Raw genomic sequence first — 15,026 nt, forward strand, 5'->3', positions numbered from 1 at the left:
GTCTGGACCCGCACTATGTGGGCAAGTCACATAAACCAAACCTGTAATGGGGATAGGTGAGGGGTGTGAAGGGCACTAAATTCATGTTTCTTACTTCCAGTGTGCCCAAACTGAATAATTTAGGTCTGATCTGAAATAACATTGACTACCCGCTACAACTGAAGTCAATGGCAGCTGCATTTTGAACATCGAAAACAATATACACTGATAAATAGCTCACTGTGCACCAATTCTTTAACTGCAAAATACTGCATCACTTCAGTGGGTAGTATGACAGAAAATTAATGTTCATGAGGCACTCAGATGTTATAATGAGAAAAGCCCATAATGTAATTAATTCTGTCTTTAGAGCATGGTTTGAATAATATGGAGTAAATAAAGCTTGGAATCTATGCTGAACTGAATACCTACTCATTAAGGAAGCATAGTCCATTCTATGCACTGACTTGGGCAGGAGGGATCTGGTAGAAAAATAATAGCAAGTGATCAAACAATTAAAAAAGTTACAATTATAACATATACATGCACTAAGGAATTAAACTTAGCTGGCACAGGTGACCTAAAATTCTAGCATTGCTTATTTTTGAGTGCTTGCCTCTGTCACTTTAACGTAGCATTTTTTATGCAACATATAAGATGAAAATATTTAAGCCATTTACAAGCACACGTCATACCAACATGCTTCTACTGATTGGGAGAAAAAAGTTTCTTCCCTTCCACTGACAACTCTCTATAGCAGAAGGCATAGATATAACATTAAGTATTATAACAGAGTCATGAAAATAAATTTCAGGAAGTATTAACATGAAAATAATTAAAAGTAGATACTCTTTCAAACCCTTACCCTGAAATGATCATTTCTTGAAACAAATACTAAGTAAATAATGTCACTGTGTTCAAAATAATCCCAAATAGAAGCATCTCTTCTGATTCACAGGACCTTTACAACGAAATAAAGTTATTCACCTGGAATTGAGATCGAGTCTAGAAACAGACAGTTGTCATAACTTTAGAAACAGCTTGAAAGCATTGTTGGGATACAGACACACTCCAGCGATGGAATTATTTGATGAGCAGATGTAAAAAGACCATGGCTACTAGACACACTCCAGTCCTTTTCACTTGTTCAGGAAACAATAAAGAGATGGGAATAGGGGACAGAAAGCAATGCGAATCTGCAGAGGTAATATACCTAGAACTCCAGTTAGAAGGGGAAATAGTTTTCCTTTTTCTATTACATATTGCCCTACCAGACTAATTTTACAAACAATACAAGGAACAGTAGATTTACACCTTATCTGATTCATCTAATAAAGTACACTATTCCTTATGAAAGCTTATGCATCTCTGATAAAGCAAATCCATGGTGGAAACCTATCTTACCTACTTCCTGACTTTAGGCTAATACAGCTAACTATGTCTCTTTGCTCAAACCATAAGCACTCCACCTTGTTCCCAAATCAAAAAATGAGATTAGACTTTGTTAACATTTTTTTTCAAAGATAACAGCTGAATGGGGACATTGCAAGTCCCGAGCTGCAGTAGGCATGTATATGTCACCTTTGTCTTTTTCTGTTTAATTGATTCTTCCCAATTGTCTTTGAAGAATTACATAGGCATTAACCTAAAAGAGATACTAAATTGTTCAACTTCATTCTGTATTCATTATTTATTTTTTTAAATCATACTGAAAAAAACTGATTCCAGATTCAAGAGACATACAGTAGTCTCAAATTTCAGAAATCAGGACATTTTTTGCAAAACTGTAATCACAGGAAATAATCTGGGATTATCAATTCCTAAAAAAGATATGGGGGCTGTTTTAAAACCTGCATATACAATTTGCCATGCTAGATCAAACGGACAGACTTTCAACTCTGGTAGCCTCTCAGGCAGTGACAGAGCCTGTTGCTTTAAAATGGTGCCAAACTCACCTGGATCCCTGAGATGGGTAAGGAATGCAGGATTTGTTGCGAGTAGTATCTAGCCTGGGAGATGGGGGGTGGGGGGGCACCACGGCTACCACTATAGCGGTGGGTCCAGAAGCAGCAAGGGGCCCAGGGGAGGGGGTCTGAGTTTGTAGTGCATAGCTATGGCCCAGGGACTATGACTACTACCAGGAAATTAAATGCCTACTGGGAAGTTTCTTCCTAACCTAGGCAGATGATAATTGTCTTATGTCAGAATCATGAGGGCTTATTTTAAGAGAACATGAAATTTATTTCTGTCACACAAATCTTTTGTACACAGACACTACAGTAGAACTCCCCCCCCAAAATCTCACACCGCTGGTGACATATCAACCCTCCCTCAAGCTCATACAGAAAATCCTCAAAAAACTGCAACCTATACTTGAAGGAAGGAGACCCTGTTCTTAAAGATATCTTCCCAGAACCACCCATCCTAGCCTTCAAACAAGCACTGAACCTATCTAACCTCATCACCAGAAGCAAATTTCCTCAGGCCCAGACCACACCAAATAGATCCAGACCACGTTATAACAAGACGTGCAAAACCTGCCAACACACCTCCACCACCCCCACAATTACTACACCCCACAACAGAGCCATCAGCATCCCTGCATCTTACAGCTGTATCTCCAGAAATGTAATATATGTCCTGATGGAAAATACGTAGGAGAACAAAGAACAACTGCGTAGCACGCACCTATCAAAGACAAGAATACCCAGTTATCTGTGGAGGCACATTTCTCACAAGAAAACCACTCTCTCTCCAACCTTTCAGTTCTAATCCTCAAAGGGAACTTACAAAACACTTCTCAGACAGGAGCCTATGAACTTCACGTCATCAACCTCCTGGATACAAAAAATAATGGACTAAATATAGACATTGGATTTATGAAACATTATAACCTGCCTGGCACCTGACTCCCCAGGTACCTCTCCACTATTTACCTGCTACATTCATCTTCCTTTCCTTTTCCCCATCACTCAGCCTGTCTCTCACCCACTGACTCCTCAGTTTACATCTTCACTGACTGTCTTACTGTCTGTCTTTTAGCCCAACCTCTGGCTTCTTTACTTTTCATTCCATCCAGGAAGAGCACACACCAACTGCAGACGCTTCCTAGCCTGACAAAGCATTTTTAAACCCAAAAGCTTGCTAAGAAAACTTTTTCCAACTATTTAAGTTGGTCTAATAAAAGATATCAGATTCACCCAAAGAACCTTTCCTGCCCGAGTCCTTAGACCAACATGGCTACAACCTACACCCCTGATTTTTCTAATTTATTTTTTAAACACAATGCTTTTCAATAGGTCTACCCTTATACTAGGGTGGTCAACTTGCAGCCTACGGAGCCATCACATCAGGCCCATGGGGCTACCCACATCCAAAACTGAATGTTCCAGAATCCCAACTATCACTTACGGTATTTGGTTTATTTTATTATTTTAGGAGCCTCATCAGTAGTGTCAATATCATTTAACTATAAATTTTCCAAATCAATTTTCAGCTTTCATCTACAACATAGCTAGCCCAATTAGTGCTAGCTGTCTTATTCTTTATCCACTGTTGGCGTGACTGAAATGCTTAGTATGAACAAAGTGTTCTTTGCTACTCCAACATCTCAGTCTTCCAGGAAAAAGTAACAAGTGTAAAGAAAGCCATCACATACCTTTATTCTATGAAATCGAACAATATCTCCAATTTTGTAGATTTTTGGAAGGGCATCTAGATTTCCATTAAAGAGTGTACATGTCAACTTGACATTTGATTGGTCCACAAGTGTTACAACTGAACAATAATCTGTAAAATATAAAAATGTAGGACTGAGAAACAGAAAATAGGACTTTTTAATGAACATCCATAGGACCAAATTATGTTAGATCACTCCAGCTTCCGTGAAGTCAAGGGAGTTGCACAAATATAAATAAAGAAGTGTGGTCCACTGTGTGGCATGTAAGCAGTTGGAATAGTTGAAAATATTATAGTTGCTTCTGACAGGGAATGTGAACCAGGACCGTCTGAGTTACAGTCTTCCTTCTGCAACAGGCTCAGCCTCTTTTTGAGAATGTCACATCTTTTCAAGTTTCTACTTCCCCAATTTTGACTTATACCCAGAACTCATTTTCAGAGCAGTTGTTATAGCATTTGTATCAGTAGGATCATTTAGTTTTCATCATTCAGGCACACATTATATCAATGTAATAAATTACATCAATACTAATAAATTACACACAACTGTTACAGAAAATTCTGTTTTATATAACTATTAGAAGGTAATAACTGGCAGACCAGATCAAAGGTCTACCTAGTCTAGCATACTTTCTCTAAACATAACAGAAAAAGACATCAGTTAGTGGCTGGCTTGAAACGAAAGGTTTACGTTTTTAAAACAGCCTGATTAAAATAACTGTAAATGTTGTCATGAATTTTTTTTGGCTTTAGTTTATCCAACAGCAGTGAATTTTACTGGTGACCTCCCTAACAGCAATTTTACCTTAAAAACACACAAACAAACAAAAAGCCCAGCATGATTCAGAACTTCACACACATAATAAACCTCACAGAACAATGTTTATCTGATTATCTCAAATAATTACATTTGAATGGCATACCCGAGCGGCTGCAGCATGGTACGGGGTGAAGAGAACCCTGACAGGGAGGCTTGGAATGTGAGCCATGGTGGCACAGTATTTACGTTCTAGCCAGGGGGTTTATTTTTGAGTTATAGCTGGTTGGCTCATGGCTTTATGTTCCCTGGTTTGTTATTGTTATACTGGAGGACCGGGTGAGGCTGTAGGGGAAAGAGGAGGCCTCAAGGGAGCTCCTCAGTAGGGTGGGGGTTCCTGGTGCCCTGTTAGGGCACAGCGAGCAGGTGCCGGGGAAGGCACAGCAGTTTGGCGCCGGGGTGGCACTGCGTTTGGGGGTGTGTTGACCCCAGCCCTGGGTGGGCGATAGATAGAGAAGCCCGAGCAGGGCTGAAGACCCAGATGGGGTCCTAGGCCCCACTCCGTGACAACTTCTTCCATCTGAGGATAAGTACTACACCCTGGTACAAAATGGCATCAATTTTTCTTGTGGATTTTCTGTGCATGAAGCATACTTTTAAAAATAAAATTCAGAAGAGTCAAAGCAACAGAATACTGTATTAGTCACACAATCATGGTTACAAATTCCTGGTGCTCATTCTAAGCTCTTGTTTCGGAGACAAAAAACTTTCCCTACAATACAGGACCTTCTGGAAGCGCACGTTTGTCATAATCCCAGTTAGAATAGACCTCTTCCAGAATGTAGCATACGTTTTGAATTTCCTTTAGCTAAAAATCTTATCCTACAAATCCTTTGTAAAGTATTAAACTGGAAAGTTACCAATCTTTATTTTTCCAATCGAAATGTGAATTGTTTTCTCTTCTTAATTAGCTGTGACTGAGTCCAATTATTTTCACAAATATTAAAACCAGCCAAACACTTAATTTTATATATATATTTCCTGTTGCTATTATGGGAAAATACAGTAAATACAGCAATAATTTTTATCCTGTGAAGTTACTGTAGAATAATAAAGTCATTTTTAATATAGTTTCTAGTGAGGAAAACCCTACCTGAAAAATAACTAAGCTAAACTTAAAGTATTATTGAAGCTCTTCAGCTACAGGATAATTTTCCTTTACTAGATAAGACTACATTGCTCAACTGATAGCCACCACTGGGGGGAATATCTTTAAAAGTGCCAGTAGCTTTTACCCATAATAATTTGGTAAAAAAAAATGACAAAGTGGCAGCAGAGTGCACTAGATTTGCCTACTACAGTAGAAAGTTTTTACATTTTAGTATTTTTTTTTTTTACCTAACTAGTTATAAATCTTAAAAGATAACAGATGAAAAATTAAACTATCCGTTAGGCATTAAAGGTAATCTTGAGCAATTCACCTAATTTCCTCAGCATGATTAAGTGCAAATTGCCTTGGAGTTTTATTATAAGAGAAAAATGCTGTTACTTCTAAGTTAGGTCTTTAATCATAGAAGCCATGAATACATAAATTATATCATATGCTAAAAATACTTAGAATTCTTCTCTCTCTTACTTGCACAATACAGAATCAGAAGAACAATAACATTTAAAGTAGTAAATTAATTATGTAATGTTTAAAATGCAACTGAGTTCAGTATTGTTAACGGTGACTACTGCCACTTTCCTAATCAAATTATTGAAACAGTTGCTACCAGGTCTGTTCAAATATTTTAGAGTCAATAGTTACTGGGTTCCCAAATGGATTATACAGTAAATGCTACATTTTTAGAGCAGCTCTCCAGCTATTAAACTCCTATATACCTACCCTTCTAATGAGGCCTAAATTGAAACTTGTAAACAGCAGGTAAGAAAGTTATTTTCTGGTAATTTATGTTATCTTAAGGTACCAGCCTCAAAGGAATAAAACTGAAAAAGTGCGCTAATAAATATGAAGCTGGGAGCTGGCTGATCGTTTTTATGAGGCCAATATTTTCAGCAAGCAACTTCAAAGAGTAGCAAGTATGTCATGGAGGAGGAGGTAAAGCAAAAAAGGTAAAAAAAGTTACATGAACAGCATCAAAGGCTCAATAGCTCCTTTTAGTCCCAAATATTGTATTCTACAAAGAGCAATACCAACTTCAGCAAAAGGAGGGCAAGAAATTGCTTAGCTGCAGTATGTTGTTGGATCTTTGAAAGATCAAACTGAAATGTAAATGCATTTTTTTTTCAAATAAGCAGATTCTGTGACACCTAGCCTTGAGGACTAGTCAGCTGGCGGTATATCTCATCACACACAGGTAACAAAAACAAATATTGTCCAGTACTTTTACCAAACAGACGCATCACATCCACATATGGATGTGATATATACATAGGAGTGAATGTCCATTACAAGAGGCAGGAGTTGATGGATGGCCTATACAGTCCTGTGCTCTTATATCACTTAGGCTTCAAATGACTTAGAAGAATTCTCCTGGGTTTGTTTTGCTAGAAAAGCTTACCCAAAGATGCTTGAACAGACATTTGAATGCCAAGTCCCCAAAGAGCAGAGAGCTAGCAGTGCTGACATCATTCCAGCATGCCCCTGTGCACACATCTCAGCATGCTTTGCAGGATTCCTCAGTCTGCCTGGTGCCACATGGCAGTAAAGTACAGGGCAGCCCTGATGAAGCAGTCTGGGTCAGCCATTCAGCCTGAGTTTCCCTCAGCACAACATGGGAAAGGAGTGTTCTCTGCTCCCTGCTCAGCCTGAGTAGTAGAATCCAACTCAAGCAACATGCTGTCTCTGGGGCCTGGAAAAGGTGGATGGCAAGGGCGGGAAGGGAAGACTGGAAGAGGCAAAGCACCCTGGGATACTGCAGGATTATGCAGCAACTTCTCTTGGAAGGGTAAATTGGACAGGCATTCGCTCTCCCATGAGAAATCCTGTCTGTTCCCTGATTATTTTTCTCCTGAAGTAGCCATTTTTGCTCTGGAAGAAAAGTCCTGAAAATCTGTAAGCTGTAATTCATGGTTTCTCCTGGGAGAGCAGCAATTCTCCTAGGAGAAACTATACGTTGCCTTAATGCGTTAAACTTAGCAAAAGTCTTGGTATTAGGCTATTACTGCCTCGGTTTCTAGAATATGTAGCCAAAGTCTAGATAATGCCAAAGGCTCTTCTGCATCACACATTCCATATGATATGAAAGGACTCTGCCATACCCAGTCAGGCTTCAGATCACTACAAATCAGCAAGTATATAGCCATGAGCAATTTACTTTTAATGCCTATATTAGCTTACATTTTTCTACCTGTAATCTAACTTTATTTACTGCCAACATCTACAGTCTCTCTAATGTAGGTCCGTCTGTAGCTTTAAAGACATTTGAAACAAGTCCGCAACAGCAAGATTTAATGACATAAAAAGATCATTCATGTTTCTACTTCTAGTCGTGGAGTAAAGTACCAATATGGCTGTGCTTAATTCAGTTCTAGTAACATTATGAAGTGGGCTTTAGGTCCTTGTTACATTACACTGTGAGCTGCACAAACTGATCAGTGTTGGTGCTAACCAAAGTTCAGAGCAGGCACACATTCAGACCAGCAGGGGCTTAGAGAATAAAAGGTAAAAATCCCGCTCCCCCATTCCAAACTTCCCCTTTGCCTCCTGCTCCCTGGGACTCCCCAGTTCCCCACCATCCCCAGGGATCCCTCCCTTCTCCCCTCCCTCACTTACTTGTCGCTGCCCATGCCATCTGTTCTCAGGAACAAGCAGGAAAGGGTTAACCTGCCTGCCCAGCCACCACCTCTGTCCCTGCCAGACTGCTCTTTTCTGAGCTAAGTGAGGCCCAGAGAGCAGCAGCAGTGGCCAGACAGACAAGTTAACCCTTCCCTTCTTCCTCAGGGAGCCACAAGTAAGTGGAGTGTGGGGGGCTGTAAGGAGGAATTTGTGGTACTGGGGAGGACGGGGGGGCAGTGGACCCAATCCATGCCAATGGAGGGGGGAAGCCTTAGCATAACACCAGCTGGGTAATATGGATCAGAGATATTCCTGCCCTGGAGTGGTGTAATTTTGAACTGCATAAGGGTGCTTAAAACTAGTTTTAGGTGTTAATGGGAAGACAATTCAGGTGTTAATAACTCCAGAACCTGCCCCAAATTACCATGCAAAAAGGCCCTTAAACCACAGCAAGGAACAATGGATAACTACAGTCAGAGCAGCCAGAGCATGGGGCAGGTGGCGAGTGGTTGGAGCGCGGAGCTGGCTGCATGCGGTGAAGCCTATACAGCACTGTTTGCAGGGCCCCCTAAAGTATGGGGGCTGAAGCAGTCACCCAGATTTGCACCCCCCCAGGGACAGCCCTGACTAGAGTAACAAAATTGACAATGCTGGCTTTTAAACTGATCTACAAACTTCTGGTTCTCAGTTCTGGATAATTGAAATTAATTTAATGCTTGGCAGTTTCATTAACACTTATGAAACTGCAAACCAAAATCCTACCAGGGTGAAGTCTGAGTGCTCATATTGGAGCTTCCTTTAAAACAGTTTTCATATTTGGTACTATTACAGAGTATATTATGCCTGGTAATATCATCCCTAAGAAAACCAGTGTCTTTTTACAGTCCCACCTTAAATTTGAATACAGGAAGAGGAGGTGGGGGGTGGGGGGAACTCATCCACCTTAACTGACATATATATTTGCAATTTTATATCACAGAATTTTTTCCAGTGTTTTAATTTACTGCAGGTACATTGTGAGAGAAGACCTCAAACTATATTCCATGATATAACTAAGTTCTAAAACAGGGTGGGGTCATTATTTGGGCCACAGAGCCAGTTTTGGGGAACTGTCAAGGGCAAGTCGGCAAGCCCCCACCCCACTCCCTACAACAGCCCAAAGCCTACACACCTTGCACCTCCTTACTACCACCAGCACCCAGCAGCAGCACACAGCCCTAGCCCTGGTCCTGGCCTTGACCTCACTTGCCCCTGGCCCTGGCCCTGGCCCTGGCCCCAGCCACAGCCTGTCCTGGATTCACCTTGGCTGGAGTGCACTAGCTCTGGACCAACTGGGACCCACACATGCAGTCCTGCCCCTGGCCTGTCCTACATCTGCTTGGGATTGCCAATGATGAGCAGTGATGGCTGTCAGGAACAAGCTGCTGCTGGAAGCAGGGAAAAAATGGCTGCCTCTCCCCTGTCGCTGCCAGGCCTCTCTTGCTGCAGCCTCCTGAAACCCCTGAGACTCTGCTCCATTGCCACCGCTGCTCCGCTAGGTCACCCAGAGGTGGCGCTGATGGCAGCGGTGGAGGAGCTGCAGGGCAGCCTGGGCATGGGCTCCAGATGGCTGCAGCAAGAAGGGTCTGGCAGCAGTGAGGGGGAGGTAGCTGCTTTTCTCCCATGCTCAGCAGCAGCTTCTGCTACCACTCATCATGGGCAGGAGGATCAAGAGCAGGTGTGAGGCAGCCTGACGCCCAGGTTTTGTGTGTGGTTCCCACCTAGTCCAGAGCTGGTCTGCTCCAGTCAGGGCAGGTCCAGAGCAGGTGCAGAGTGGGCCAGGGCTGTGTGTGTGGGTCCCTGCCAGTCTCCGCGGGGCTGGTGGCAGCTGGAAGGTGCTGCTGCCACCTGGACTGCCTATGAATGGAGTCCAGCTGCAGAGCAGCCCCAGCCCCACTGTCCACCCAGGGGTGGCGGGATATATTACAGGCTGGATGGCGCCTGGATCAGGCAGGACCTAGGGACTTGTCATGGGCCGAACAGTCTCTTTGTGGGCTGGATCCAGCCTATGGGCCACATTTTGCCCACCCCTGTTCTAAAAACCAATTAAATATAGAAGCTTGTAATGATTTACAACAACTAAAATTACTTATTAATATTTGCAAGAGTGAATTTTTGTAGCTCATGAACATTATAATACAAAAAAACCCCAAGATTAAATGTCTATGATTAAAGTTTAGCCCTCTTCGGGCAACTGTTTACCTACGGCTTTCTAGAATTCACTTAAAGATCTATACTGGCTCAATAATCTCGTATTACAGAAAGAGAAAAGGTTATTGCTAATAAAGACACTCATTACAAACTCTGGTCTGATTCTAAATTGCAGTAGTATAAAAAGAGTATTGTTCTTTTAAAAATTATAACAATAACGAACTTTTTCATGGTCAGGGTAAATCAGTAGGCAAATATCTTTCTACCAAAACTCAGCTATTGAAACAATGGATTTAACAAACATGTAAAACACCATCCCCTCCCATAAGGATGTTATAAAACTCCAAAGTGAACACTCCAAAGATTTAATGGAAGATATTTAATACAGCTTAATTCTTATTTCAAATAATGGAATCTAGTTAGAGACATGCAAACATTCAAGAACTGCCAGCAACATCTGGCTAAACAAATGCTTTAATTCAAGTGTTTACAAACTATAGATCACAAGAAGTGTCCTGAGATTTCTCTTCATTAACTATTTATTCAACCTATTAACATTTGATTTTTCCACTCACCATAAGAAAACATAGAAATACTAAGCATTTGAAGAGGAAAGAAATGAAAAACATGCCAATGCTACCTTCCCAGAAATAGGTTTTTGCTATAATTAACTTCCAGTGTTTCCCTTTGAGCTGCAAATCTTTTGTCTTATTTATCTAATTTGTTTTTAAAAATTACTCTAAAATAAACCACACAAGTAGGGGCTTACTCAATTCACAATTTCACAGAAACCAGTAAATCCACAACTATCTGTGAAATCAACTTAAAAAAATACTGAATAAAAATAAAATGCTGGCTCCCCAACAGTCCTTGCTGCCTTACAGCCTGCCTGGGAAAGAAAGGCACCAGACTGGTAGGAAAACATAAAAAGCAGACGGCAGCCTAGATAGCAGCCACCCCTTTATCTCTCTTCTCCTGTGGGATCTCTCCATGGTAATTAGTGGTAAGGGGCGGGGCCACCAGGAAAAGCATGTGAAATCGGCTCAATCAAGCTGGGAAATTTGCTTTGTCTCACTGCGAATTAAGTAGGTCCCTACACATAAGAATTACGGTACTGAAACCAAGCAACTTACTGCTTTCTTTCTTCATCTGGAACATAGGAACAATACACACTTACATCAGTCATATAGCGCTGCTTGCAGAGGCTTGAAAATGTTCGTGCTATTGTTTATTGAAGAGAAACTATTATATTATTAACAGAAACAGAGCCTCTGGCTCTCGGCTGTGGGGGCTGCCTGACACTTTTCCAGGCTCTGGGGTCCGGGAGCATGGCCACCTCCCATTGTCTACTCCCTTTTGGAGTCTCTGGTGTGCCAACTGGCGGAGTTACGGGCCACAGTTCAGAGACTGCACACCATCAGGGAAGGTGAACGGGATATCGACTCCTACTACCCTTCACCCCCTGGAGGCGCAGGGTAGACCACAGTCACCTTCCAGGACAAGGGAAGATTAAGGGACCTCCCATATTGTCCAGCCAAGGGTTGGACCAAGGTGGTCAAGGGCCCCAAGGCTTGCCACACCAAGGTCCCCGACCTGCTGAAGCTTTGCAACAGGTATGAACCTCTTGCAGCCCCAGTAGAGCCTACTAAGCTGCCAGCTTTGGTACATAGCACAGGCTCAACTATGCCTACTGCCCCCACTCTCCCTAAGACAAAAAACAAAGGGTTTGTTCTGGGAGACTCCATCCTGAGGGCGACTGAGGGGGCAATCTGCTGCCCCAACCCCTTAGCCTAGGAAGTCTGCTGCTTCCTGGGAGCCTGTATCTGAGACATTGCGAAGAAGATCCCTGAACTTTTCGAGCCCACTGACCACTACCCTATGCTTTTTATCCATGTGGGCACAAATGACACAGCTTGGAGCAATCCCAGCCGGGTCATGAAGTGCTACACGGATTTTGGAGCGGGGCTAAAGGGTTTGGGGCCACAGGTAGTGTTTTCTTCAATCCTCCCAGTCTTGGGCCATGGGCTGAGGAGGGAGAACAGGATCAAGGTCGTAAACCAAAGACTGTGGCGCTAGTGTTATAAGGAAGGCTTCGGCTTCCATGACAACAATCTGCTCTTTGGTGAGAGAGGGAGTGAGCTGCTGGGAAGGGATGACCTCCACCTCTCTCCGCTGGGGAGGAGGCTCTTCTCAGCCATATTGGCTAACCTGCTCCACCAGGCTTTAAACTAAGCCCGTCGGGCGATGAGGGGATTATCGTCACTGGTGGCCCACTGAGCAACCCTTGAAAAGGCAGCAGGCCAAGGCACTTAAGGGAGCCCGCTCATGCCCCAGCCCTAGAACGAGTTGTGAGCAAGGCAAGGCCCCCTAAAGGGACACTTGCCTGCCTGTACAAAAATGCCAGGAGCTTGAGGAATAAAAAGGAGGAAGTTGTCCTCCTGCTTAACACAAATAATTACGACAATCATAGGGATAATGAAGACCTGGTGAAACTCCACCCATGACTGGACCACAGGCATAGACAACTATACCCTGTACAGGAGAGACTGAGTGGACAAAAGGGGCAGGGGTGTAGCTCTCTATGTCAAGGAAAGCTATACATCCCTGCAAGTCAACACTGGCACCCAGGGTGGACTGGAGACCCTCTGGGTTAAAATCCATGGGGAACACAGCACAGGGGACACAATGGTGGGCATCTATTACAGACCTCTTACCCAGGATCAAGAGCTTTACCAGGAGTTCACCAGGAAGCTACATGCTCCCGGTGCATGGTTGTCATGGGAGACTTCAACTACCCTGACATCTCATGGGAAAGCACTCACTCAGCCAAATCAGAGCGGTCGCAAAGCTTTCCCTCGTGAATGGATGAGCTCTACCTGATGCAATAAGTCGACGAGCCGATGAGAGGTAAAGCGCTGCTTGACCTGGTACTGGCTACGGGGGACAACCTAATCAGCAACCTAACGATTGAAGGGAAGCTGGGTGACAGTGACCATGAGCTGATCACCTTCACCATCCACCGTAAAACTGAGAAATCAGCAATACAGAAGTCCTTGACTTCAGGAAAGCTGACTTTTACAAGCTCAGGAGGCTAGTAGGTGAGGCCCTAAGGGACCATGACCCAAAGGGGAGCAGAGTTCAGGATGAGTGGTTGCTCCTCAAGGGAGTGATCCTCAATGCACAAGCTAAGTCTATTCCATTCTCAGAGGAAAGGCAGCAAATAGGCACAACAGCCTCCTTGTCAGGGCAGGTCCAGAGCAGGTACAGGGTGCTTTACAGGGAACTAGCAGACCTCCTGCATCTAAAAAGAAAGATGTACAAAGGATGTAGGACTGGATCCACTTCCAAGGAGGAATATTCTGCAGTGGTCCAGACCCGCAGGAAGTGAACCAGGAAAACCAAGGCTGTGATGAAACTCCAACTAGCTACAAGTATCAAGGACAATAAAAAGTCCTTTTATAGATATGTGGGGAGCTGAAAGAAAAGCAAAGGCAATATTGGACCCCTGCTAAACCAGATGGGACAACTGACAACTGATGCCCAGGAAAAAGCCAACTTGCTAAAAGGGTACTTTGCATCGGTTTTTCACCAGTCCCAAGGGGCACCCCTGTCAATTACAGGACAGAAACACCTGGGTGAGGATGATTCCTTACCCTCCATCAATGCTGACCTTGTGAAGGAACACCCTGAGATGCTGGATACCATCAGGTCAGCCAGTCCTGACAGCTTACACCCCAGGGTACTTAAGGAGCTGGCAAGCATCATAGCTGAGCCACTGGCACGGATCTTTGAGAACTCGTGGCACTCTGGTGAAGTGCCCAAAGTGGTGCCTATCTTCAAGAAAGGGAGGAGAGTGGATTCAGCAAACTACAGGCCCATCAGCCTGACCTCTATCCTGGGGAAGATCTTAGAAAAAGATTATCGAAGAGGCCATTCTTAACAGACTGGCTGATGGCAGTATTCTGAGGGATAACCACCATGAGTTTGTTGCAGGTAGGTTTTGTTTGAGCAGTCTTATTTCCTTTTATGACCAAGCAACCTATCACCGGGACAATGGAGAAGAGATTGATGTCGTATATCTTGACGTTAAAAAAGCCTTTGATCTGCTATCCTCTTACCAAAACTGGCCAACTGCAGCCTCAGCTTCACCATGATCCACTGGCTGGGGAATTGGATCCATGGTCAGACCCAGAGGGTGGTGGTTAACCGAAGTCAATCGTTGTGGTGCACCGTGACCAGTGGGGTCTCTCAAGGCTCTGTCCTTGGGCCAACACTATTCAACATCTTCATTAATGATGTGGACACTGCTGTCAGAAGTGGACTGGCCAAGTTTGCTGAAGACACCAAACTTTGGGGTAAAGCATCCACACCAGAGAATGAGAAGGCAATCCAGGCTGACCTTGACAGGCTCAGGAAATGAGTGGACGAGAACCTGATTATGTTTAACACTGAAAAAATACAAGGTTTTCCCACCTTGGGAGGAAAAACCTGCAGCATCCTTATAGGATGGCAGTGCTACGCTGGCTAGCACTATGGATGAAAGAGAATCAGGGGTCAACCACAAGATGAACATGAGCCTTCAGTGTGATGCTGCGGCTAGTAAAGCAACCAAAATGCTGGCTTGCATCCATAGAAGCTTCA

At 43.4% G+C, this 15,026-nt stretch overlaps 1 protein-coding gene across 1 annotated transcript in view; it reads right to left on the bottom strand.

The window, feature by feature from the left end:
- The window catches only part of POT1 (protection of telomeres 1), a 173,258-nt gene that overhangs the window by 92,328 nt on the left and 65,904 nt on the right, over window positions 1–15,026 (bottom strand). Inside the window, exon 7 of the mRNA XM_019543458.1 lies at window positions 3,638–3,768. Within this exon, the coding sequence (XP_019399003.1) occupies window positions 3,638–3,768 (131 nt within the window). The remainder of the gene's footprint in view (window positions 1–3,637; window positions 3,769–15,026) is intronic.

Source organism: Crocodylus porosus, unplaced genomic scaffold (genome assembly GCF_001723895.1).
Source record: "Crocodylus porosus isolate Cpor-Errol unplaced genomic scaffold, CroPor_comp1, whole genome shotgun sequence".
Lineage (NCBI taxonomy): Eukaryota > Metazoa > Chordata > Crocodylia > Crocodylidae > Crocodylus > Crocodylus porosus.